Here is a 26,486-nt window from a genome sequence, read left to right as displayed (position 1 = left end):
ACAGAAAATGGAGGACTGTGTAAAGGATATAAAACTCTGGATGTCACATAACTTCCTTCTCCTTAACAGTGACAAAACCGAAGTTCTCCTTTTAGGTCCAAAAGACTCTAGAAATAAACTATCAGACTTAATGTTAGACTTGGCAGATTCTCCCATCATTCCTGGTTTAGCAGCTAAAAATCTTGGCGTCACATTCGACTCAGATTTATCATTTGAGCAACATATAACTAATATTAGTAGAACAGCCTTTATGCAGCTTAGGAACATCTCCAAACTAAGAAACTCCTTATCACTACAAGACGCAGAAAAGCTAGTACATGCTTTTATTACCTCAAGGCTAGATTACTGTAATGCATTACTGTCAGGTTGTTCCAGCAGGAACCTCAATAAACTTCAGCTGGTGCAAAATGCTGCAGCCAGGGTCCTTACTAAAACTAGAAAATTTGACCATATCAGTCCAGTTCTATCAGCACTTCATTGGCTCCCAGTTAAATTCCGTATTGAATACAAAATTCTTTTATTAACATATAAAGCCCTACATGGCCTCGCTCCTGAGTACCTGCAGGATCTTATAGTATATTACGAACCATCAAGACTACTTAGATCTCAGGGTGCTGGCCTCTTACGCGTTCCCAAAATTCAGAAAACCTCAGCAGGGGGAAGAGCCTTTTCCTATAAAGCCCCCCAGCTCTGGAATAACCTTCCAGATAATGTTCGGGACTCAGACACAGTCTCAATCTTTAAATCTAAACTGAAAACTTATATGTTTAGTTTATCTTTTGGTAATTAATGTTTCTTAGATAAGGGCTGCAGGTCCAGGGGTTCGCGGACCCAGGGAATTGTAGTACACTGAGAAGCTGGAGCTGTCGTCTCGCTGCTTACACACGATCACTCAGGTTTGTTGACGGTGGAGCAGATAGATGCTGATGTTCTCAGGGTGCGCCCGTGTCCGTGTTACCTTCTGGCTCTCTCCTTTTAATTATGCTGTGATAATCAGACCTGCCGGAGTCGTCAGACATACCCAGATGCTGATTCTCAACATTCTCTGCCCTCCATAAATTTCCTCTTAGAACTAACTTTTCTCTTTGTACCTTCTTCGAGTAAATGGCCACCCAGCCCGACCTGCTGGAAGATTGCCCGCTGAGATCCCCTCTACCTGCGTCTAACCAGCTGCCACCTTCAGTCCGGCCAGCGGGTATCCCCCAACCGACCACCACCCATGGCTCACCCGCCTGCCGCTGCTGCCTGTTTGGTGGCCGTGCTGAAACCTAGATGGACTCGTGTCTGTCTGACACTATTAATATCACCACTATCAACTTTCTGTTGTATCTGCTTTGGTAATTTTTATCATTAATGTTTAAATAGTCTGGCCAGAGGAGGATGGGTCCCCCTTGTGAGTCTTGGTTCCTCCCAAGGTTTCTTCCTCCAGCTCTGAGGGAGTTTTTCCTTGCCACTGTCGCCGTTGGCTTGCTCACGGGGGTCTTTGACCCTTCATGTTATTTCTTCTTTCTTCTCTGTCTCTGTTCTTTATTAAGTACTAATTATGTAAAGCTGCTTTGTGACGACAACAGTTGTAAAAAGCGCTATACAAATAAATTTGACTTGACTTGACTATTCACCCCCTTTGCTATGAAGCAACCAGTTATCTTCAGAAGTCACCTGTGTGCAGTCTAAGTGTCGCATATATTGCCAGTATATACACACCTTTTATGAAAGGCTCCAGAGTCTGCAACACTATTAAGCAAGAGGCACTTCTAACCAAACAACACCAAGAGGACCAAGGAGATCTCCAAACAAGTCAGGGACAAAGTTGTAAAGAAGTAAAAGCCAATAGTCAATATCATCAAATGGAAAGAACATGGTACCACAACAAGCTTGCCAAGAGAGGGCAACCCACCAAAACTCTCAGACTGGGCAAAGAGACCTAGTAACCTACCAAACTGTGACCTAGTATTATTCGTAATTATCATCCAACACCTACTTTGGTAAATCAGTGTTAAATAATGTTAAATCAGGGGAGCTGGTGATGGAATTGATGGAGTTGATGGAATCCACACACTGGCTGGGCACATCCGGGAGAAAGTCAGTTATCTAATATTATAATACATGTTGCTCATATAATAAGTAATGATTTTATGTCAATACTGAAACCTCAGCATTAAAAGTTGTACAGTGCCTCCAAGTAGTATTCAACCCCCTGCAGATTTAGCAGGTTTACACATTTCGAATTAACTTGGCATTGTGACATTTGGACTGTAGATCAGCCTGGATGTGTCAAGTCAAGTCAAGTCAAATTTATTTGTATAGCGCTTTTTACAACTGTTGTCGTCACAAAGCAGCTTTACATAATTATTACTTAATAAAGAACATTTCATGTGTGAAATGCACTGCAGCATAAAAGAATGTTATTTCTTTGTTCATTGTTTTTTAGAATTGTGAAAAGATTATTCAGAGGGTCAATTATTATTCAACCCCTCAAACCACCAGAATTCTGTTTGGTTCCCTCAAGTATTAAGAAGTAATTGAGGCATAAAGAATGCATAAAGAATCCATGTTTGGATAAATTATCTGTTTTTTCCCGCCCTTTCTGACTATTTAAGCCCTTCCCCAAACTTGTGAACAGCACTCATACATGGTCAACATGGGAAAGACTAAGGAGCATTCCAAGACCATCAGAGACAAAATCGTGGAGGGTCACAAGGCTGGCAAGGGGTACAAAACATGTTTTTTCCCAAGGAGTGGGGCCTACCTGTCTCCACCGTTGGGAGCATCATCCGGAAGTGGAAGGCTTATAGAACTACTAATAACCTTCCACGGCCTGGACAGCCTTTCAAAGTTTCCTCCCATGCCGAGGCCAGGCTTGTCCGAACAGTCAAGGCTGACCCAAGGACAACCAGGAGGGAGCTCCGGGAAGATCTCATGGCGGTGGGGACATTGGTTTCAGTCAATACCATAAGTAACGTACTCCACCGCAATGGTCTCCATTCCAGGCGAGCCCGTTAGGTACCTTTACTTTCAAAGCGCCATGTCAAGGCTCGTCTACAGTTTGCTCATGATCACTTGGAGGACTCTGAGGCAGACTGGTTCATGGTTCTCTGGTCTGATGAGACCAAGATCAAGGTCTTTGGTGCCAACCACACCCGTGACGTTTGGCGACAGGATGGCACTGCATACGACCCGAAGAATACCATCCCTACAGTCAAGCATGGTGGTGGCAGCATCATGCTGTGGGGCTGCTTCTCAGCCAAGGGGCCTGGCCATCTGGTCCGCATCCACGGGAAGATGGATAGCACAGCCTACCTGGAGATTTTGGCCAAGAACCTCCACCCCTCCATCAAGGATCTTAAGATGGGTCGTCATTTCATCTTCCAACAAGACAACGACCCCAAGCACACAGCCAAGAAAACCTAGGCCTAGCCAAGGCCTGGTTCAAGAGGGAAAACATCAAGGTGTTGCAGTGGCTTAGTCAGTCTCCTGACCTTAACCCAATTAAAAACTTGTGGAAGGAGCTCAAGATTAAAGTCCACATGAGAGAAGACAACTTGGAGAAGATCTGCATGGAGGAGTGGGCAAAGATTACTCCAGAGACCTGTGCCGGCCTGATCAGGTCTTATAAAAATATTTGCAAACAAGGGTTTTTCCACAAAATATTAAACCTAGGGGTTGAATAATAATTGATTGATTATAATTTAACTGAGCAACTTATATTTTTTGTTTGTAATATTTATGCATCTGTTAATAAAGGCTGCTATTGTTCAAAGTTTGAAGGCTCTAACTTATTTGCAACTTGTTATATTTGCAAAATCTGCAGGGGGTTGAATACTACTTGGAGGCACTGTAGTTAAACCAGTGCCTGGTTTGACAAATTAGTGTTTCATTAAATTAAGTCAGGTGTAATAAGTCTGCATGTCTTATGATACTTGCTTAATTGGCTTATAATCAGTTTTCAAATAAGTTCCCTGAGTTTACTGATAGACTACAAATAAGGCAATCAAGTTGGAGTTACAGGTGAGCCGGCTGTTAAAACATTTTTTATTTTTCTATTTAAAGGGTTCATTTTAAATACGTCAGTGTTGTGCTAACTGGTAAAGTAGCCAATGAGCTAAATAATGGTTCTATTCAATCACCTACACTATTTGGACAAAAGTATTGGGACACACCTTTTAGGAATTGAATTCAGGTGTTTCATTCAGTCCTGTATCCACAGTGGTATAAAATCAAACATCTAGCCATGCAGTCTGCCTTAATGCTTCAGCATACCAAGACATTTTTCAATGATTCTATATTTTTGTGACTACATATAGCATGTACCTGTTTTTTATTTGAATAAACCTGCTTAAATATTAAGGGAAAAATAAAACCAAAGACTTTTAAGTGTAGGTTTTAACTTTCCAGTTTATATTTTATGACATAATGTTCCTCACAATAATTAAGATCAGAGAGAGAGAAAGAGAGAGAGAGAGAGAAAGGATTTTAAGGTCTGTGAAAATTGGGAAGAGGGGAAGAGAAAATCACATCAAAATCTGACAACACATGTATGACATCAACAGATCCCTCCCACTATGTAGTCTACTATTGATGGTCTGGCCACAACCAAAACCTCTTAAAACGCTTTTCAGGACACACATGCACACAAGCAGAATATTACAATTGAAGTAAAAGTAAAAAGGGACAATTTACTGAAGAAGAGAAGTGGATTAAGACAGTAGTGCTCTTTGTTATACTTACATTGAGTAAAGTGGACAGCATGAGAGACTTTCTCCAAACCTTCATCATCATCATTGAGGTCCTACTCCTCAATTTTACCTGTGCATCTACACTTCGAGGTATAGTGCAATCTCTTTTACCTTTAATGCAATGCTTGCAAAAGTGTTACTGTACTTAATAATGAAGTTTATAGCATGTGTACATACCTGTGGCAGTTTTTTTTATTGAATTTTCTCTAAGATGTTGCCAATAAATGTAATTCAATTCAATTCAAATTCATTTATATAACGCTTCACAATAAAAGTTGTCACATTAATTTAGGGCAATTATTAGGGCAAATTGGAATTAATTACAGTTGAATGTCATTTCACTGTTGCACACCTCAATTGTGGAACAAATGCTAATCAGGGGAAAGCCTGTGAGTTTGGAATCTAGCTATTTCAGCTGGTGTTGAAGGGTGGGGGCTCTTTGTGTCAGCCAGAGGAGATGGTATGTAAAAATAAATAATAAAGAAACAAAAATAAATAAAATAAGTAAAAGATAAATGGCCTGATGTTGAGTTCACTGTGGCTTTCTGGCCATGTTTGAAAACAACTCTCTCTCTGTTTCTCATGCATTAAAGTAGTCAGGCAGTCTACTTTGCATTTTTTTGCAGTTCTTTAGTAAATATTCTCTTGACAATGACTGTACAAGTCTAATGGATACCAGTGAAAAAACTAGTTAAAACTAGTTCTCTATATATATGACATAGATATATAAATATCCCCGCCATTTTAGTTGAATAAGTCACTAAGTAAATTAGTTGAATAAGTGAATAAGTTGAATAACATTTGGTCTGGTTTATCCACTTGATCTAGTCATCATGATGATCTGCTGAATCAAACAAACACATGCACTTCCTATTACATTTGCTGCAAAGAAATCCCATAGCACATGTCGAATCCTTTGCTTCACTACACACACCCACTCACACACATGGGAGGTTTGGAGCTTTTCCATTGTTTTTGAGTTCACATTCACATTTTATTACTGCTGCATCTCCTCAGTGAACCAGCTGATTGGTTAAATCATGTCAACTATTTCCTTAGGGAGCTGCCTGGCTGAACCAGTGTGTTGTAAAAGTGTTGTAATGAAATGCCTGTTTGTTTGTTTAGGAGGTCTGAGATCTCTTCCATTTACTCTAACACACACAGCAACCTCTGATCCTGCAGTACCTTTGTTTCACCATTCAACCTAGTAAAGGTCAACCACAAATCTTGTCTTTTTCAACCATTGGGAAGTTTAATATGTCTTATAGGTTTATTTATTGGTGTGATTTTATTTAAAACTCAGAGTTACTTCTTGTAAGAATGTGTGACCCTGAACCAGCCCTATTAAGGTTTGTTTTGGAGCTATTGACCTTGTAGCTGTTGGATGAAGAAAAATCTGGCATTAAACTGGATGGATGTTGTTCCACAGCAGGGATTGAAATTCCAAAAAAAACTGCAATGTACTGGAACGTATTTGCTCATAGATCCCATTAAAATGACCAGGAAAACCTCTCTTAGGGACACTTATCTCACTGGTATATTAGAGTGTTTTTGCAATAGAAAAAAGCAAGCTGTTATCTGATACTGTAAATAAAATGCCAAAAGCTAAATGAATGATTAGTGTGTATCTTGGCTGTTAAACACCTTGACATCACTTGACAACACATGGTTGGTGTGGCGCAACAGATAACACTACTACCTGCCAGTGAGCTACACTTCACTGGCCCAACGCTGTAATACGTCTGTTTAATATGGGTGTATATTTGTCTGTTTTATCCTAGCGCAAAAGGAAAACATGAAGGTGTGGATTAACGCAACAGGAGATACTGTTGTGCTGAAGTTCAGGCGGCCACACATGAATGTGAAGCTTGAGGGCTATATCCTGGGCTATGGCAGTAGCATGTTCTCTAAACAATTCATCAAGCTACCTGAGAATGGAGAACCCTATATAACTGAAATGGGTAAAGCCAATCTCTCTTTTTCTGATTTTTCAAACTCTCTCTTCCCCTTTTGACTCTGTCTTTCTCTGTTTCAGATGCTGAGCCAAAATATCTGATTGCAGTAAAGTCAGTTAAAGCACACGAAGTTAAGAAACCTAAGTGCGCAGGTAAAGAATAACACTGTAACATGTAAACAAATCATGTAAACACATAATCCATTAAAACTACACAGCTTTTGGCTCCAGTAGTTTTACCACACACGTGGGACAGTTTGACAAAAACTTAAATTTCAATTCACAAAATTTTTCCCTGTTTTAAAAATGTTAGGTACTTTGTGATTTCAGAGACTGTATGATGCTATTAATAAAAATTAACAAAAAATAGTAGTATCTGAATAGATATTATGCATTTTACACACTGAGAGATAAAAAAAGCATGTAAACTAAGGCAGTAAAGTAATATTTCAGGATATTACACAGAGGACTTTAATGACTCTTTTTTATGAAACTTTTATGAGTTTCAGGCGTACTGAGCCAGGAGTAGCAACAAATAGCTATCATATCAGGCAAGATAGAAATGATTCTTTTATTATTATTATTGATGAGATGACCTTGCTGGTCAGTCAAAGTGTCACAGTGTTGCATGTGAAGCTCGAGGGCTATATCCTGGGCTATGGCAGTAGCATGTTCTCTAAACAATTCATCAAGCTACCTGAGAATGGAGAACCCTATGAAACCGAAATAGGTAAAGCCTTTACCCATCATAGGACATTTGGAATTGGATCTACACACTCAACAGTTATCATCCTGAAATATAAAATATAGGTGTTAGATTGGTGATGTAAAACGTTCATGGGGGTTCTATAACAGACAAGACATCTCAGGAGAATCTCAGGAGACTGATGTAAACCTGGTGCTGCCATTGAAGCAGAGTACACATAACTAAGTAACAAAAGATATTATGCAAGAAATCCTGGGTAAAATATCTTGTCCCACTGTATACTTCCATATGCTGTATACTTTTTAAAAAACAAAAAAGTTTAAGACAAACATCTTGACTATATTTGAGGTGACAATTGAATAAAACAGATGTTTTACCTGTCAAATTCTATAAACAGATATACTGAAAAACCACAATGTTCAATCAACAGAGGTAAATCTGGAGAAGCCTCTTCATCTGGTGATTGGCTCTGTGACCCCTACCTCAGTTCTGCTCTCCTGGGGCACACTCCTGAAAACCCCATACACTGACACCAACCTAGAAGACTGCATTGAGGAAAGGTATGTGTGTGTATATGTGTGTGTGTGTGGGTGTGTGTTTGACTGTGTTTGTGTGCATTTCCTCTGTGTTAGATCATAATTTTCCTGCCCTGCTGCATGTCCAGATGTCTGTTCAGTCTTCTGACAAGAGACACATAGCAATACAGGTGACTAGAAGGGCCAAAATCATCACAACAGTCTCACACAGATGCAGAGCCAGGAGGAGAAGCACACATTCAAACACACAAGAAAAGAAAACAGTGTTTGATATATTTTGCAGATATTGCCGCTGTAGAGCTAGGAACAGTGTTTGTATGCTACTCACACACAACTAATTTTGTGTATTCTTTGGTAAAGCCAGTGGAAAGCGTGACCTCAGCCTGCTCTGTGCAGCTAGTTTTTTTCCTGCCCAATAAAACTTTGAAAGAGAGAGAGATTAAAGGAGACCAGTTACACTGTCAACCAGTCTTACTTCTTTTGCCCTCCAAATATTTTAATGAGATTTTGAGGTATTGCCTTGTGCTTTTCTTGCAAAATGTGTTTTTTTGTTTGTTTGTTTTGTTTCTAAGATCAGGTATGATGCATCATTTAAGAATACCCAAACATGACCAATCTCTTTTAATAGTCAATAGACAATAAATGTCATAGCTAATTATGGCCTTAACACTGTAGTGATTAAGCTCCACAAGCATCTAAGCTGGTCACTGTTCTAGCAATACAGCAAATTGACTTGACAAGTGATTATTAGACTTCATGTGGCTCTACTCTCTCTGACTTTCCAGTCAGTTCATTGTACGCTACAGGGAGGATGAACCCAACAAGCAGTGGAACTATCAAACGTGTCCCACCACTAACATAGTCATTGACAACCTCAAACCAGACACACCTTATGAGTTTGGTGTCCGAGCAGACACCGTTAGTGGAGCCTGGAGTACTCCAGTGATACATAAAGCAGGTATGTAATGCAACAGCATAATACAGGACAGTGTCTGAAATGCGTGTGCTGTAGAAGCAATTTGTCTTTACAGATGTAGACATTCATGAACTGCTGAAGCCTATGAACAATCTGAAACCTCAGGTATGCCTACAGTCAATGCCCTGCACTTTTTTGCCCATTTTCTTGCTTTCTCGGTCTTTCTTTTGTAAGTCTGGACATTTCTCCTTACACAGGAGCCCATTATTAAAGCCCCCCAAACCTTTCTACTTCCAGTGCCCGGTGAGATGTTTTCCCATTACTTGAATTTGTAACCAGAACTGTTTTTATTTACATTTCTATCAAATGTCTGTCATTGTTGTACCTTCCATTGTCCAGTCCAGCTCAACATTACTCCAAGCGTACCAACACCCTTCTTAAGACACACAGGGCCTCCAACTAAATCAAGCACAACTGTAGGTAATGAAAAAAAATAGTTTTACATCTTTCACACTTCTCTACTTTCTGTTCTCTACTCCTCCATCCTTTACATGAAAGTGCAAGATTTTTTAACTCTATACACAACTTATTTCATATTAATATGCAGTTGGACACATGCCCACAGTTTTGTACATTTTAATGACTCTATGCACATCTTAAGAGGAATTACACCCAAAAAAGCTTTATTTAACAGTCTCCGTGAGTGGAATTACAGATTACAGTTAAAAGGACTCACAAGCATTTAGTAAAAAAAAAAAAAAAAAAAAAAAAAAAAAAATATAATAATAATAATCAGGTAATAATCAGGATTACAACCATAACAACTCATATTTGTCAAGATCCACTCGGTCTGACAATGACGGGAGAACACTCGCAGGGGATGTACCAAAGCAAAGAGTTTATTGGCAACAATAAACCATAAACGAAACAGAAATGCAGCACCAATCACAAGGGATAAGGGAGAACTAAACAAAACCGTGACAAACAATACTGGGCAAACAAAAGGAACACACCAGGGGCTGGTGAGGCACTAGGGCAATACCGTTACTCAGAAACAAACCTCCAAGCCGGGCCTGGGAAAACTATGAACTAGGACAAAGAGTAATGCTAGTCAGGCGAATTGAACTCACTAGACTTGAGAGCATGTGGAGTCAGCCACCAAACCTAGACGACTGTTCCGGCCCGACGGTGAGGAGAGCTAACTTCTGAAACAAGCTGGAGAGTTGCTCAGTCCTGGAGCTCCAGGACCCCAGCTTGCTGAACCGAAGAAGCCTGGCAAACGATCACCCCAGACCTACAGTAGCTCCCTAATGGACCCTGAGGCAAGAGCAGCCTAGCTAGTTAGCTTCCCCTGCCAAGTTAGCTAGGTAGAGAGAGAGTCCTCCGAGTCTCTACCGTTAACTGAATAACCTGGGTGCATGTGGTGCACTAAGGGTAATCCTCAGTAATCAGCAGCTGGCACTAGCCCTACTTAAATACACCAGCCCACAGGTGTAACACATTAACCAAACAAAGTATAGTCACATGACAAACAAAACCAGAAACCAAAATGGCGACGAGGGGCGTCAACCCGAAAGTCCATTTCAACATATAAGTTGAAAAGACTAGTTCGGAGGTCCTTCGTGGCCAACCAGACCCGGTCACCTGGTTGGTATGTGGAGTCTCCCCTCTCTTCCAGTCCGCTTGGGCCTTGGAACGTCTGGATGTGCTGGTGGGCTCCGGTCCAGACCGCTTCGCTGCGACGCATCCAAGCATCCACTGCTGGGACTTGGGTCTCCGTGGCAGTCCAGGGGGCCAGCGGAGGCTGGTAGCCTAGGTAACACTGGTATGGGGTCAGGCCAGTGGTTGCGCACCTCAGTGAGTTCTGGGCCATCTCGGCCCAGACCAGATACCGGGACCAGTCGCTGGGGTAGTCATAGCAGTACAGCCGTAGGAACTTCCCCAGCTCCTGGTTAGTGCGCTCGCACTGGCCGTTAGACTGAGGGTTATAACCTGAGGACAGGCTTACACTCACCCCCAGGTGTTCACAGAAGGCACCCCATACCTTAGACGTGAACTGGGCCCCCCGGTCAGATACTATGTCCTCCGGAATCCCGAAATTCCGGAGGACGTGGTCTACCAGGGCTTGAGCGGCCTGCATTGCTGAGGGCAATGCAGAGAATGGTATGAACCTAACCCCTCTTGAGAAACGGTCCACTACCGTCATCACCACCGTGTGCCCCTCAGACTTAGGCAGGTCAGTAATGAAGTCGACAGCCAGGTGAGACCACGGACGTTCAGGAACGGGTAGCGGCATGAGCTTCCCCGATGGGAGCGTCTTCGGGGTCTTACATTGAGCACACTCACTGCATGATGCCACTACCCGATGTATATCTGCCCTCATCCCCTCCCACCAATATTTGGGAGAGACCAGATAGTACGTGCAGGCCTCACCTGGATGACCTGATGACGGAGAAGCGTGGGCCCAACCGATGAGCTTCTCCCGGAAAGCCCCGGGACGTAGACCTTGTCCACAGGGCATGATGGGGGCACGGTGGTGCGTTTGAGGGCCTTGTCTATCTCAGTATCCAGGTCCCACTGAATTGCCGCGACGGTGACACCCGATGGCAGGATGGATGCTGGAGCGGTCTCTCCCTCATCCACAGACTGGTGAATACGAGAGAGAGCGTCCACTTTGGTGTTGCGGGAGCCTGGGCGATACGAGATCGTAAATCTGAACCTGGCGAAGAACAGGGACCACCTAGCTTAACTCTAGATTCTTGAGATCCATTAGTATCAGGAATGGGTAGGCAGCACCCTCTAACCAATGACGCCACTCTCCAAGCACCATTTTGACTGCTAGGAGCTCCCTATCCCCTACCCCGTAATTCCGTTCGGCCCCCATGAGCTTCTTTGAGTAGAAAGCCACCGGATGGAGTCTATCGTTCTCCCCTCTCTGACGGTGGGAGAGAACCGCCCCATCCGCCCCGGCATCCACCTCGACCACGAACGGTTTACGGGGATCGGGGTGGCGCAACAGCGGGGCTGACATGAATGCGCGTTTGAGCGCCTGGAAGGAGTCCTCCGCAGCCGGCGTCCACGTGATGCGCCGGGGAGCTCCTTTGAGTAACGTCGTTATCGGGGCTGCCAACCTGCTGAAATCCCGGATAAACCGCCGATAAAAATTAGCGAAACCTAGGAACCGCTGGACCTCCTTAACGGAGCCAGGTGATGGCCAGTCCAAGACTGCCTGGACCTTGGTCTGATCCATCTGAACCCCCCGCTCGCTGATAATGTACCCTAGAAAAGGGATCTCATGGACGTGGAACACGCACTTCTCTAATTTAGCGAATAGCAGGTGAGCCCTAAGCCTCGCCAGGACCAGACGAACTTGACGAACCAGCCGGGGCGCCACTTCCTGGTGGAGGAAGCTCACGGCGAGACAAAATCCCTCAGTACGGTGAGTGATGGGCCGAAGACCCATGTGCTGTCCGTCCAGGGCGTTGACGCGGAGGGGCTTCGGGAGCGGCACGGTCGGGATCCGCAGACGCTGTGCGATGTCAGCTCGCAGGAAGCTGCCCTCCGCTCCACAGTCGATCAGTGCTGAAACAACAAGAGACTGGCTCAGGTAGGAAACCCTGACTGGCAACGTGATCGACCGGGAAACGAGTCCCTGGACGGGCAGACTCAGCGCATTGGCGCAAGGGGTCCCCTCCTCGCGCTCCTCGGTGAATAGGCAGGATTTCAATGGGAGTCGTCGAGGACAGGCCTTCCTTCCGTGCCCCACAGCCCCGCAGTAGTAGCAGAGTCCCTCTCGGCTCCGTCTACTGCGTTCTTCCTGTGTGAGGCTCCGGGTACCCACTTCCATGGGCTCGCAGGTCGTTCCTGGCGATGACGTCGGGGCGGTTCGCCCCTCTGAACCAGCGAGTAGCTCTCTACTCTGGACAGCCGGACCAGTCTGCCTTCCTGGCCTGGCCGCTGAACCCCCAGCTTTCAGGAACCTGGGGTTAGTAGGACGACCCAGAAGCTGGTCCAACCTAATAGCGAGCGCGATAAGCTCGTCGAGCACCAGCGACTCACCCCGGCATGCCATCTCCCGCTGCAGAAGCGGATTAAGTACGTTGCGGAACAGCGGCACCAAGGCCGGCTGGTTCCACCCGCTACCAGCGGCTAGCATACGGAACTCCAGCGCATACTGGGCTGCCGGCTTGGAGCCCTGCTCCATCCGCAGCAGGAGATCGCCCTTAGTGAGCCCCTCTCGGGGGTGTTGGAAACTGCTAAGCTAGCTAGGTAGAGAGAGAGTCCTCTGTACGAGGATGCACTCTACAGACCAGACCAGAGAATACTGAGTCGCTACCGTTAACTGAATAACCTGGGTGCATGTGGTGCACTAAGGGTAATCCTCAGCAACCAGCAGCTGGCACTAGCCCTACTTAAATACACCAGCCCACAGGTCTAACAAATTAACCAAACAAAGAATAGTCACATGACAAACAAAACCAGAAACCAAAATGACGACGAGGGGCGTCAACCCGAAAATCCATTTCAACATAAAAGTCCTTCCTTTGAATAAACATGACATGGTTCATTAACAAATAGTTAATTTTTTCCAGTGAGCCGCAGCCCGGGACCGCCTTTGGGGTGGGAGCGGCGGCACGGGCGTGACAATATTGTACTCATATTAACTCATATTTCTTAAGACATTATATGAAAGCGTTTTCTGTGTGGCAAATGCCCTATATAATATTGTGGTATTTTATGTTTTAAAAATAACAAAAGATCATTGCAAATGCATATTGTTTCAAAACACTTTGACAAAGATGCATTTCAGCATTAGATATACCGATGATGTTCTGTGTTATCAGGAATTAATTTGTGTCAATTTTATCTGAACTGCATATTAATTTCAACTGATTTAACAATGTTTTTTCCTGAAAGGCATTTATCTCCTATTCTTTTAAATAGTTTTGCTCCTACCTGTGAGTCTTCTACATTTATATATAGAATCTAAGTGATTTGCTTTATTCATTCAGTTCAACTTCAATTTTTAAATCTGGTATGAAAGCTACTGCAGCTGTATAAACCTGAACATTTAATTTGACAGACAATTGCTAAACCACTTTTGAAACAAGATATAATAATACTTTTATAATAATATACAATTATAATAATAGAATGTATACTATATAAATACAACAAAAGCTTGTCAGGCATAGTAATCACTTTGTATTATTGTATTATTGGATGTCTTTGACAAGGTTTGGCCAAACCTTTATTCTAAAATGATAAAATTTGTTAAATGTATTGAATATTTATTGCATCATTAACATTGCTAACATGAAGCATTATCTACAAACACAAGCACTATCTTTCTCTCTCTCTCTCTCTCTTTCTCTCTCACTTACACATACACACACACGGTATTGTCATATTGTCATATTTCTTCTCTGAACAGGAACAGGAAGTGATGACATAACATCTTCCCCTTCTAAGGATCCACTGTACTTGACCGAGACTGCAACGTTTATTCCTACACCCATGAGTCAATACCCTTCAAAGGCCACTCACAATTTTCAGCCCCAAAAATATACCATATCACCTTATTCCATGAATACACAACACGCAACCCAACACACAACAAGGACAAGTGAAATCCAATCAAGCAGTGTGAACACCCAAGAGACCACTACAGAAACTTTATCCGGCAGGACCAAAAGCCAGCCCAGCACAACTGAATTCACAGGTTCAATCAAATGCACCACAAATCAACCTAAAGCAATTACAACCAAGTCTCAACCTAGCATCACTCAAAGTAAACTCCAAGTCCCCTTCCGTGTTAGACCAACCCAATCAAAGCCCAAAATAACCTTACAAAATCACAGCTTAACACAATCCAGTACAACCCAACTAATTATAACCCAACCAAAACCCATCATATTCCAACTCCTATCAACACAGCCCACAACAATCCAACCTATGACAACCCAACCCCAAAAAAACACAACACAACAAAAACTTACAACAACCCAACCTGTGCCCATGACAAACCCCAGAACAGCCCAAACACCATGGACAAGCCAATCCAGAAATTCCCAACATAATTCTCAACCTCTAAGCAGCACAATCCATCAACAAATCACAACCCAACCTAATCCCATCAACAAACAAGCCACTTCGATACTTCCTCAACCCAGCAGAATTCAGCGACTGACTACATCTCAACAAAATCTCTATATAACCAAAGATCAATCTATCTTAATTAACCCCAAATCTACTCATGAATCCAACATTTTTTACCAAATTAGCTCAACAACACAGCATCAACAGACGTTAAGCCCTAAACCCTTTGCAATAACATTAAACAAGGATTATTCCTTTACAACATTGACTCTACCAACGTCCCAATCAGGCACACGAAAAAGCATTGTGTCACAGCATCCAACCTCTCAATATTCATTTTATGATACCAGTCATACACCTAGCCCTATAATGAACAGTAACTATTATACATCAAATACCACTGAAATAGTAACAAAGCCTGGGAAACAGCCCCAAATACCCGCTACATTTAAATACCAACCTGTGCCAGTTCCAAATCATCAACCCGTGAGCTCTACTATACATTATTACAACATTACACAATGGCAATATGACAAAACTGAAAGCACCCCCAAGAGTAAGTCACAAGTCAATAATGGTCCACACAGTACAGACAAACATTTGCATGTTTTTAACTACATCAAAACATTGACTTCGACAGTAAAATCTAATGTTGACCAAAACTCACCTTGGACAGAAAAGCAGGCAATCAACAAGAAGCTCCCAGTCAGCAAACCGGGTAAATTTGTTTACTCAATTTTATGTTAATTTATTAAATAGTTCTAGATAAAAAATACAGATATTGCATATTTTCACATAATCTGCCAATATATATTTTTAGAATGACTAACGACTACTTACCTAAAAAATATTATTCTGATCAAAACTTTCTTCTGGGCACTATCTATGTTGAACTGTTATAGACCTATCATATGTATGATTCACTAGAACAGCACAGCTAGGAAGTTTTTCACTTTGTGAAAACATTTTCCTATGAGATAGCTGTTACACAGCTCCAAGCCAATCACTAGATAGACAACCTTTTCCAAACCTTGCTTATCTCAGATAAATGATGAATAGGAACCAGGGTAATGATGTCAGTTTGTTTTGAGGCTCCAACATTATTGGTTCTAACTGCTGTCTCTCACGCGTCTGTGTAACTGAATGATTTCATTTCATTAAATAACACTGCAATCAAGCTGAAACGAACAGCTGCTAAACATCAGCTTCACCTCTCACACATTATTTGAACTCATCTTTCATAAAAATGTTGACAAAAATGTCATTCCACATTCCACAAACCTTGAACCTCTATATATCATGCTGTCACACCATGCTCATTTGTCATGTAATGGAATACTTAATTCAAAAATTCTAATGCAACTATCATTTAGTGAGTAACATGAACCAGTTAGCACCATCTCATAATACTAATAATACAACTTCATCTATAGTTTTTAGCAATGATCAGTACTATTATCAATTTTGAGTTAAGTATTCCTATGAGTACCACCTTCTTATTTAATTTAATCTGTTCTCACCACTGTTCTCATCCAGTGCTTGCATATCACCTTCTGTCAGTCTCAACTGTTTCTGTCTGTCTCCATAGGACTCTAAGGCACCCTCACTCCCCCACATATCACCTCTTCAGGAACCTTGCTCATTCTTAAACCATAACTGTCACTCATTCTGCTGCCATTTACAGTCATTGCGAAATTGCTAACCCTGTTCATCTCCATCTAGGCCGAAGCATCTTACGAAAATCTTCATCTTCTGCTTCTGTAACGCACCCTTCAGTATTTACAACGAGAGGGCATGTCCCTGCAGTCTCTATTTCTAACACAAAGAGGGTCAGGCCTTTCTTTAAAAACATGTCCCTGAACACGGCAAAGGGTAAGCAAACAATTTCCATATCTGCATTTACATGTGTATATGTGGGTTACACCCCATGTGCTCTATGATGCAGGTTTAAAGAAAGAATAAGATCGAAAGCATAAACTGATTTCTAGCATGCTTTCTGCAGGGACACACACTTACTCATTGCCAGATGTCTGTTTCCTGTTCTGAATCTCTCTAGCTTTTTGGTAATTCTTTAGACCAGCTGATTAATTCTCATGAGAAGCATGTCAGAAAAGAGACAGCTGAAACCGTGAAATTGTAATTCAGTATGAAGTACTTCTTTATTTCTTATCTCCCAGTTCAGATTGCTCAATGCAGTTAATCTTTTTCTGTTACAAACTCAACTGCATACATTGAAAATAAACATTTTTAATTCATCCAATAACATTTTGGTATGGAGTATATGTCATTGTTCTGGCTCAGGTTTTTACTTACATAGTGAATGCTAGTAAAAACCTTTCTTTCTCTCTTAGCACACAGTGGTGAGAAGCACAAGGGGCTGTTGCTGCCTAAACCTTCCAAGGAGCCTAGAAAAAAAAATGGTAAATTGGAAGCCACTAATGACTCATTTTCAAATGACCCCTCTCTCTCTCTCTCTCTCTCTCTCTCTCTCTCTCTAATGTAAGGTTAAAATCCCATTTTCCACAATTCAGAATATTTGTACTTTATTTCTAAATGTTGTTGTTAGATGAATTCCCACACAGCTGTGTTCCAGATTAATCCCAGGCCAAACACAACATTTGTCTACTGTTTGTGTCCAAAAGGATTTCCAACTTTGCAAGGCTTTGTGGAAGATCATGACAAATCGGTCATTGACAAAACATGGCCTAGATTATCTAAGCATTTGGCCATGTTTTGTCAGCGACTGATTTGTCATGATCTTCCACACAGTCTTTCTTTTTCATTACTTTTTCACTCTTTCCACCATTAAATAAAAAAACTTAGTAGTTAAGCTGCCTTATTTTGCTGTATTTCCTTTCTTTCATACTGTCTAAATTGATTAGATTTAAATGAGCAATAGGGTTACACAAACATGGTTCATTCACACCATGGTCTGGACTTTCTGGTTTGATACATGTTTGGGCCCCCTTGAGGTAGTTGCCAATAGCAACTAGAGAGAGAGAGAGAGAGAGAGAGAGAGAGAGAGAGAGAGAGAGAGAGAGAGCAGCTTCTGAAATCGATCTCTAACTTTTACTTCGGACCAAAACAGACAGATATCAACAGTAATTTGGGCTACATAAACGAAGAGGCTGAAGAAATGAAATGATTTAAAAAACTTGACATTAATTGGTACCAGTCTTCATGCATTTACACTATACCTTCAGTCATTCTTTGTTTTGTCTTCTATCAGACTTATGACTGTTGTTTTTTTAAAGTGCTCTGATGTACTGAGATTTTAGGCAAGTGCAGATTCCCAGTATTTTGCTTCCTATATGCCAATGCCAATACCAAGGCATTTATACTATTTAAGAACACTGTTGTGTTTTTTGAGTTGAGGACTATGATTATTATTTTCCAAAGAAATGTCACACATGATAATCATTTAGTTCTGTTTAGTTTTGTCCTGACCCTGAAAACAGTTTCTTTTGAATTTTCAGAACGGGTCCAATGCTCACAGACTAGCCAGTATTATCACTCCCTGCCTGGAACAGACACAATACTGTGATTGTGTGAATACTGGCCTGTTGGCATGCAGAAAAGTGCACGCTACATGTAGAGCTGTAGAGTGGTTCTGTTCTTTCCTCACAACAAACCACACTTCTCTTTAATTTAGTCCATCTGAATATGAGGCACAATACCTGTCTGTTTCTGTTTTCAGCACTGGCAAAACCTTGTCATGATTTTAGAAGGGTAACACTGCTAAATTAATTTGCAATGATTTTTAAAATTTGGTATTAACTGGTGCCAGTCTTAATGCATTCCCACTATACCTTCGGTCATACTTTGTTTTGTCTTCTAATTTCTTTAGACCAGTGCAAATTTCCAGTATTTTGCTTCATATCTGTCATTGCCAATACCAAGGCATTTATACTATTTAATGTTTAGATGCAAACCTGCTGTCCACACGTAACCACTATGTGACATACAGTCTGTTTAGGAAATGCAGAAATGCTTAACAAGATAATTCACTTTCCAGGATCGTTTGCAAATCTGCGCTCCCAGACTCCACTCAAGACTAATCCAAATCAAGTGGAAAAGCTGACAAAGAAGGGTGAGGGCAAAACACAAGAGGGCAGAGTCATGCAGGAGCAGTATATATTTTTAGCTTTTAGTTCAGCTTTGAAATGGACCTTGCAGTGACAGATAATGACTTGTAACAAAATATTTTTCAGCAGATAAAGGAACTGACCTGAAGCAAGTGGATTTACTGCCGATTCTGAAACCCCAAGATGCTCTGGCCACAGAAAAAACAATCTATCAAAAGTCAACACCAACAGCTACACCCTTGTTTGCCTTTAATGGTATGAGAAATGAGAAACTGTAAGCATGTTTGTGTGTGGTAAAAAGTAGAACTGACCAAGACTTTCCATGCTTATTTACATTTCTCAGTCAGCCATTTTGGCTCAGATGACAACTCCTCTGTATTCAGTTCAGTTCCTGTCTCAGATGTAGATGCAATGGGGAAGAAACGCTTTGTAGGTAAGACTGATTACTGTCAATGTATTTATATGCAATAACATAGTAGTAATAAATAAAGAGTAAAGATTCTCAACTTTGGCCTCCTTTCAACCAGCCCATATTTTTTTTTATTTTAGCTCCCTGAGCCACTGGTCAACTTTTTAGTTGACTCAAAAGGGGAACCCATCCTCCTCAGGTCGACACCAGATAATAATAAAAATCAAAGACAACAATAAAACAAAACTGAATTAAGAAAAAAAGTAAATGTGGCATAAGAATGATAAAGTCATGCAAATGAACAGTCACATAGGCCTGTAAAGGAAGTAGATTAGAAAGCCTGCAGTACTGGAACCTGTGAACAGAGAGCAGTACAGTATTATCCAAAAGCTTGAACAAAAAGGTAGGTTTTTAATCTAGATTTAAACTGTTTGAGAGTGTGTGTCTAAGTCCCAAACACCAGTAGGAAGCTTATGTCAGAGTTGGTGAGCTTTAAAAGAGAAAGCTCTTCCTCCAGTGTTGACTCTCCTAAAGTGAGGAACTGACAAAAGACCAGCGTTCTGCAAACAAAGTGTACGGGATGGATTGTATAGTTTAAGAAAATATTGTGGGGTCAAACCGTTTTGTGACTTATAAGTTAGATGTAGTATTTATAATCAATGTGGAATTTAACTGGTAACCAGAGCAGGGACGAGAGAATGGAACTAATATGGCCAATATGGCCCTAGTGAGCACTCTAGAAGCTGCATTTTGAACTAGTTGAAGCTTTTTTAATTATTTACTTCCAACCAGAAGGGCATTACAGTAATCCAATCTTGAAGTCATGAATGCATGCACCAGCTTCTCCACATCAGGAGAGCACATTACGCAGTTTGGCAATATTACGTAGGTATTTGCATTTGTAAGTGGATTAATAAACAAGCACAAGTACTTAAAATCATGACTGGCTGAGAGACTTTGCCCATTTACTAAGTAGACCTGCCAAGTAGTGTGTTGTGCCTCCTCTGGCTTTCAGAACAGCATGAAGTCATTTAAGCATAGTTTGTACACCATGTTGGATATACAGGAATGTTAGCATTTAAAAGCTGTGCTCCAGTTTGAAATAAAGTTTTATGTTTGCCCTATCGGGTTCTAAATTACATCTTAAAAATGACATTGGACAAAATGGATCCTGTCCTGTTGTACATTAAAATTTATTTAGCACATTCTAGCATTGACCTGTGGAGCAAAGGAGCGGTGTTCTTTGAGTGATTGTGCTCCATCCAATACTTTATTTGTTGATGAGGTGGAGTGATGATCACCAAACATCCTGACCTCACTCAACATTTTGTTTGAGAATGCAATTAAATCCATACAGCAAAGCACCGAAATCTAGTAGAAATCTAGTTTGTCCATATAGTGTAACAGTGGTCACACTATACAAATGAAAAGGGTTTTTTTCCTCCTGTTAGGTTAGATTAAAGTCTGACAGTTACAATATATGAATTTGATTACAAGACATAACCTGTTAGAATAAACAACAATTTTCAGATACACCATTTGTACCTTTAAAATTCATCAGACTAGGAACTTGTTCAATTTCTCAATTTTAAACCCCCTGCACTCCTACTGTGAAGATGTGCTTTCTTTTTGTTAACAAACATTTGGGATATGTTAGAACTAGCACAACTAGCACCAATTCAAAATCACTGAGGTCACTCATTTTGTTTATTCCACTGCAATCACATTTAAAGCCTAACATATTGTAATCATGTGATGTATGACTTATTGGATCATAATTTTTGTGTATATATGTAATGAACTTACAAAATCTGTAACTAATGTTACCTCCAGCCCCTCATGTGATATATAAGACAGACAAGCGTCCAGAGGAGCCTTGTTCTGTTACTCACTCTCTCAGCTTCTTCCCTGACGAGGAGGGCATGAACATAAATGTGACTGGCCCACCCAAAACCGCTCCCTCCAATCTCACTGTGGTCACCGTGGAGGGATGCCCCTCTTTCATTATACTCGACTGGGATAAAACAGACAATGAAACAACAGGTAACTAGGACATTTACTGTTATAACTGAATGATTGTTAATAAACAGACCACAGTAATTTTAGGAACAGCTCCTATAAAGTACACACAGTGGTTCGGTTTCCCAAACCTGGACTATTTTAACATTTCAATTTACTCTAGGACTAGGTTTAATTTGGAAACCAGCCAAGTATGTAATGAAGTTATTAGCTAAAATTTTTAATGTTTTAAAATGTTAAAACTCTCTGAAAACCCTAAACACTAAATGACCATTACTATTTGAAGTATTTTAAGATTGCTTTTTTTAATTATTCAAATATCACATCACGTTTATTTGGATTATTAAACTTTTAAGCCGACCAATTTAAAAAGCAAATTATTGCTGACTTCTTTCTTTCTCCTTCCCTTTTCTCTTCTTTTCTTTTCTTTTTGACTTGTAATTGCTGATTTCTTTCAACAGAATATGAGGTCACTTCTTCTACCAAAGGTCCAAATGGAGAGAAAGTGTCTTCTAAAACAACCAATCAGACACATACAGCTGTGGAGAATTTGAAACCAGAGAGCAGGTATTCACTAGCTGAAAACTTGCTTTCTGACACATTATACTCTACCAGAGTAACTAAAAAACTGAATGTCCTTACTTTTGCAGTTATGAGTTCACAGTGACACCTAAGAATGAGCTGGGATCAGGCCCTCCCAGTGAGCCAGTCACGTTCAGCACTGAATCTGGTATGGAACCCGAGAGGAACTCTAGGCCCTCACTACCTCATCCACTCTTATAATTACCAAAAACCACAAACATGCACCAATTTTATGAAATCACTGACATGATGCAGGCTAAAAGCTTTACTGCTGATTTCAGCATCTATACCACCATCCAAAACAAAACATGCCACTTTTATGACGACATAACTAAGTCTCACTAAAACCTGATTATCATTACAAGTGAGAGTAAAGTACTGGTCTAAATAACACTTCAAAGACTGTAGATTGTCCTTATCAGTGAGAGCTTTTTGTGTTTTTGTGTCTCACCTGCTCTTGCTTATTTTTTTATTGCTTACTCACTGGCATCAGTGATGTTTGATAATTCAATGAGATCTTCTTACACAGTAAAAGAAAGGAAAGATATTTTTTTAATTATAATGATTCATTAAAAATCTGTTTAGCTTATATAAAACAAAAGTTGGAACATATTTATTTCAACACTACTGATTACACTGTGGAAGAGGCTGTGTCAAACTGAGCTGAGCTTCTTTTCTAAAATCAATACTTCCCAAGTCTACATTTACTGCATGTAAATGTATTTAAAACATTTTGTAAAAAGTAAAATTTTGTTCATAATTGACAACATAGTAAACTGTCATGTCTCAAAAAATGAGAATATTGTGTAAAATGTCTTTTTGTTCATAATTTGATTCAATAAGTATTTTACATTCATAACATGTTGTACATACATCATGAAAATCAAAGGCCAAAAAGGCAGAAAAAAATGAAATGCTTGAAAAATATGAAATATGAGGCTTGAAATATGTCACTTTACATGCAATGAAAGTAAAATACAAAAATAAACTTTTTCACAATATTCTATTTTTTAGACGCATCTGTATTCCAGTGTTTCATCCATTAGTATTCAAAATGAAACTCACATGAACATTTGATTTTTTCTGGTCAGCGTGCATGCAATGTTTTTATTATCTTGATGTGACACATTGAGCATGCATGTTTCCTGAATTAGCTGGGTTAGTTTTGCCAAAACTCAGCAATGGTTGTAATTAGTCCAGCCAAAGGCCCAGTGTGAAGCTAATGGATTCAATATGGCTTCTTTTTTTCTTTCTACTAAGATCCTGGGGATCTGTCCAAGTGCTAGCAACTAATAGAAAACATATGAATGATATACTCTGATAAATTACAAGCCTGTGATTCCTCTGAAATTCACAATTTTGGTTGCTGTGCACAATGGTTTACTGTGGTCAAGTAAACATTTTTACAGGCATCATCAAAAAGCAGCTTTACGGAGATCTGGGTCTGACACTTCTAGAAATTATAAAAAAAATACTGTACTGTAATGCTGGATAAACTGTAAATATAAAATCAGCATCATGGTTTTCTGGCTCAACAGGAAGCTAAATGCCCTATGAGAAAGTCAGGTCATTGTTGACTGAATGTAGCAAGGACAGTCAACAATGATCTTAAGCTAGCATCAAATCAGACAGGAGGGCAGTTAAGTGAATCAAAAAGAAAAACAAAGAGCTGACTGGAGACAACTTGGTTGTGGTATTTAGGTATTGCAGGGTTCATTAAGAGTTTTATAGGTTAACAGCAGAAGTTTGTTTTTAGTACAGAATGTGACTGGCAGCCAATGTACTATTAATAATACTGGGCTAAAATGGTCAATTTTACTAGTTTCTGTAGACAAGCTTGGTCATCAGGAACACCCTGCCCTGCACATTGCATTGATCCTGCTCAACAGACTTGATCTTGAACTTTCCCAGTTGAAGTAGAACATGCAAAATGTAGAGCGGATCACCTCCAAATAATTAAGTATATTTGTCCAAACATAGGTGTGTGGTGGGCCACTTAAAAACCACTTAACAAAGATAGTCAACATATTAAAACTAATTTAAATTGTAAATTTCTTAAACCGATTTTTCCTTAAATATAATTCTGAAATGTCTTTAGCACATTTCATTCAAGCAGTAATATCAGAACAATACTCATATAATGTAAATAATAATATTATTATTATGCAATATTATTGACTGTCTTCTTTTTCTTACAGCGGATCCTCGCGTGAGTGAAATTTCCACAGGTAATCACATTACTGGTGCTAAGAAACCAAAGTTATCATTATACAGTGGTGAACCATCACTATTACAGTTAGGCCTTCATTTTCTAACTGAAAATCTAAAACCTGGTTTACTTCTTGTATTCACAGTCAGTGACCTGCTAGAAAGCATTGAGACATTTATTTATTGCCAGCCATGTCCGCTGGTAATAAAAAGAAGTAGAATTTTTTAAGTAGAATTTTTCTTAAGTCTGTATTCTCCATCCTGCAGGTAAAAATGCCATCTGGTCATCATTCCCATTCAAAGCAGACTCCTACTCTGAATGCAACGGAAGACAGTTTGTGAAACGCACTTGGTATCGCAAGTTTGTGGGCATTCAGCTTTGTAACTCTCTCAGATACAAGATATACCTGAGTGATTCGCTCAAAGGTCAGTAAATTGCTTATCTCTAGGATTTTTTAGGACTCCATAAACAAAACATAATAATAATCTTGTTCTCTTTAGCTGTTCATGATCTGTTTTATTTTGTACTTTTTTCTAAATATAGCTGCCCGTTTATTAGAAGGACATACAATGTAGATGCACATTATACATATACACTTACTAGCTGCATACTATTAGACAATTTATTAATTAGATTTTTTTTGGGTACTGGACCACTCAAAATAGCAGTGTCATGTAGGTTAGACACAGCTGTGCTTTTCAAACAGCTCAGTTTCACTGTCTGAGAATGGTCCACCACCACCAACAGTGGTTATGGTGTATGGAAAAAGATAAAGAATAGTCTCAAACTGTAGAAGGTGCACCAAACGTGCCCTAATACACCAATATGTGTAGCTATGGTGTTTCTATGTATCTCTGTCTCTGTAGGGAAGTTTTACAACATAGGGGATCAGACTGGAAATGGAGAGGACCACTGCCAGTTTGTCGATTCTTTTCTGGATGGACGCACTGGAGGCCCACTGCCACTAAACCAACTACCACCCAAAGAAGGTAGTGTTTTTTCCGCACTTGGGTCTCACACATTCACCCTTACATTCAGCATCATGAAGCATTCATAAGGGGGGTAGATTTAGAAGGCTATTAAGTAATTATTATAATACTGTGATGTAAAACACCACTCCCCAAGAAAAAAATTCAGTGCATGACACTCTCAAAAATCTTTCAGGTTATTTCCGGGCTGTCCGCCAGGAGCCTGTGAAGTTTGGAAAGATTGGTGGGGGCTCTCACATCAACTACGTGGCCTGGTATGAGTGTGGAATTCCCATTCCAGGGTCATGGTAGGACCCTGCAGCAATCTCATGATGCTTTTGAAGAACTTGTACTTGGTTAGAGACGACACAGCCAATGTAAATATGTACAGGCATATATGTACAGTGCATAGACCTATAAAAAACTGTATTGATTCAACATTATCTACTTTATATTTATATGCAGAACAAATTTATCAGACATTTTACAGAGAACAGAGAAATAGAAGAGTTTATAGAAGAACGGGGTAGCAGGCTCCCTGGAAGGTTAAACTATGTAAATTATTTATCATAAGGCTTGACAAAATACCAGCGCTAAAATAAAAGGTGGCAAAAGGACCAACTACAAACATGTTTACAGTGTAGCTGCAGATTATGCAACAAATATATTATCCATTGGCATTAGTTCTAATTTGCACATACAGAATTGCAACCAATTACATATGCTGTTTTCAGAGTTTTACAGCATGTGTACATCTTAAAACAGAAGGACAGCTTTTGGAAATCATAAGCACATATTTGACATTTAAAAAATGATTATTTACTTATCTGATCAGTAAAAACTGTAACCATTAACAGCCGAAACTATATCAGAACAAAAGCCATATGGGAAAATGTAGCAATAGGAACAGGAGTTTACGATACAATTTAACAGAACAGTGTTTTAAACGCTGTTTTTTGGAATATGCATTTTCTTCAAGATTAAATCCTGCATATTTTGCTATTTTTATTCTGCAATGTTTTTGTGGTTCCTTTGTGAGCATGTGAAAACCAAAATAATCCTTGCACTGTTGATGTAAAAGGCTAGACATGAAAGAGGCCCTTAAACTACTTTTGAGGAAGCCATCTAAGAACTGGTAAACTGAATGTGTTAAATAAATATTTAAAGAAAAAAGGCGTTTGACTCGTGGAATCCTTATTGGTGTAATACAATACCATACATATACTTTTCATGTATATGATGAACCATTTTACCAACAGTACAATTT

At 40.2% G+C, this 26,486-nt stretch overlaps 1 protein-coding gene across 3 annotated transcripts; it reads left to right on the top strand.

Moving 5' to 3' along the window:
• Positions 1–4,598: 4,598 nt before the first annotated feature.
• On the top strand, positions 4,599–26,394 carry abi3bpa (ABI family, member 3 (NESH) binding protein a). 3 transcript variants are annotated; one of them, XM_072686396.1, is made up of 21 exons: positions 4,599–4,826; positions 6,518–6,697; positions 6,772–6,843; positions 7,827–7,956; positions 8,718–8,890; positions 8,964–9,013; positions 9,106–9,151; positions 9,248–9,328; positions 14,283–15,665; positions 16,670–16,819; positions 17,299–17,367; positions 18,963–19,037; positions 19,159–19,287; positions 19,376–19,465; positions 21,275–21,484; positions 21,922–22,027; positions 22,111–22,190; positions 24,241–24,270; positions 24,518–24,676; positions 25,118–25,240; positions 25,416–26,394. In XM_072686396.1, the coding sequence occupies exons 1-21, from the start codon at positions 4,748–4,750 to the stop codon at positions 25,529–25,531; spliced, it is 3,531 nt and encodes a 1,176-aa protein (XP_072542497.1). In that variant the 5' UTR covers positions 4,599–4,747; the 3' UTR covers positions 25,532–26,394. The 3 variants fall into 3 exon arrangements, with proteins under 3 accessions (XP_072542497.1, XP_072542496.1, XP_072542495.1); XM_072686395.1 differs by having other exon boundaries at positions 7,794–7,956; positions 19,162–19,287; XM_072686394.1 differs by having other exon boundaries at positions 7,794–7,956.
• Positions 26,395–26,486: the final 92 nt, after the last annotated feature.

Source organism: Salminus brasiliensis, chromosome 8 (assembly GCF_030463535.1).
Source record: "Salminus brasiliensis chromosome 8, fSalBra1.hap2, whole genome shotgun sequence".
NCBI classification, from domain to species: domain Eukaryota; kingdom Metazoa; phylum Chordata; class Actinopteri; order Characiformes; family Bryconidae; genus Salminus; species Salminus brasiliensis.
Note: the sequence above shows the minus strand (reverse complement) of the source record. Positions and strands in the feature narration are given on the sequence as shown.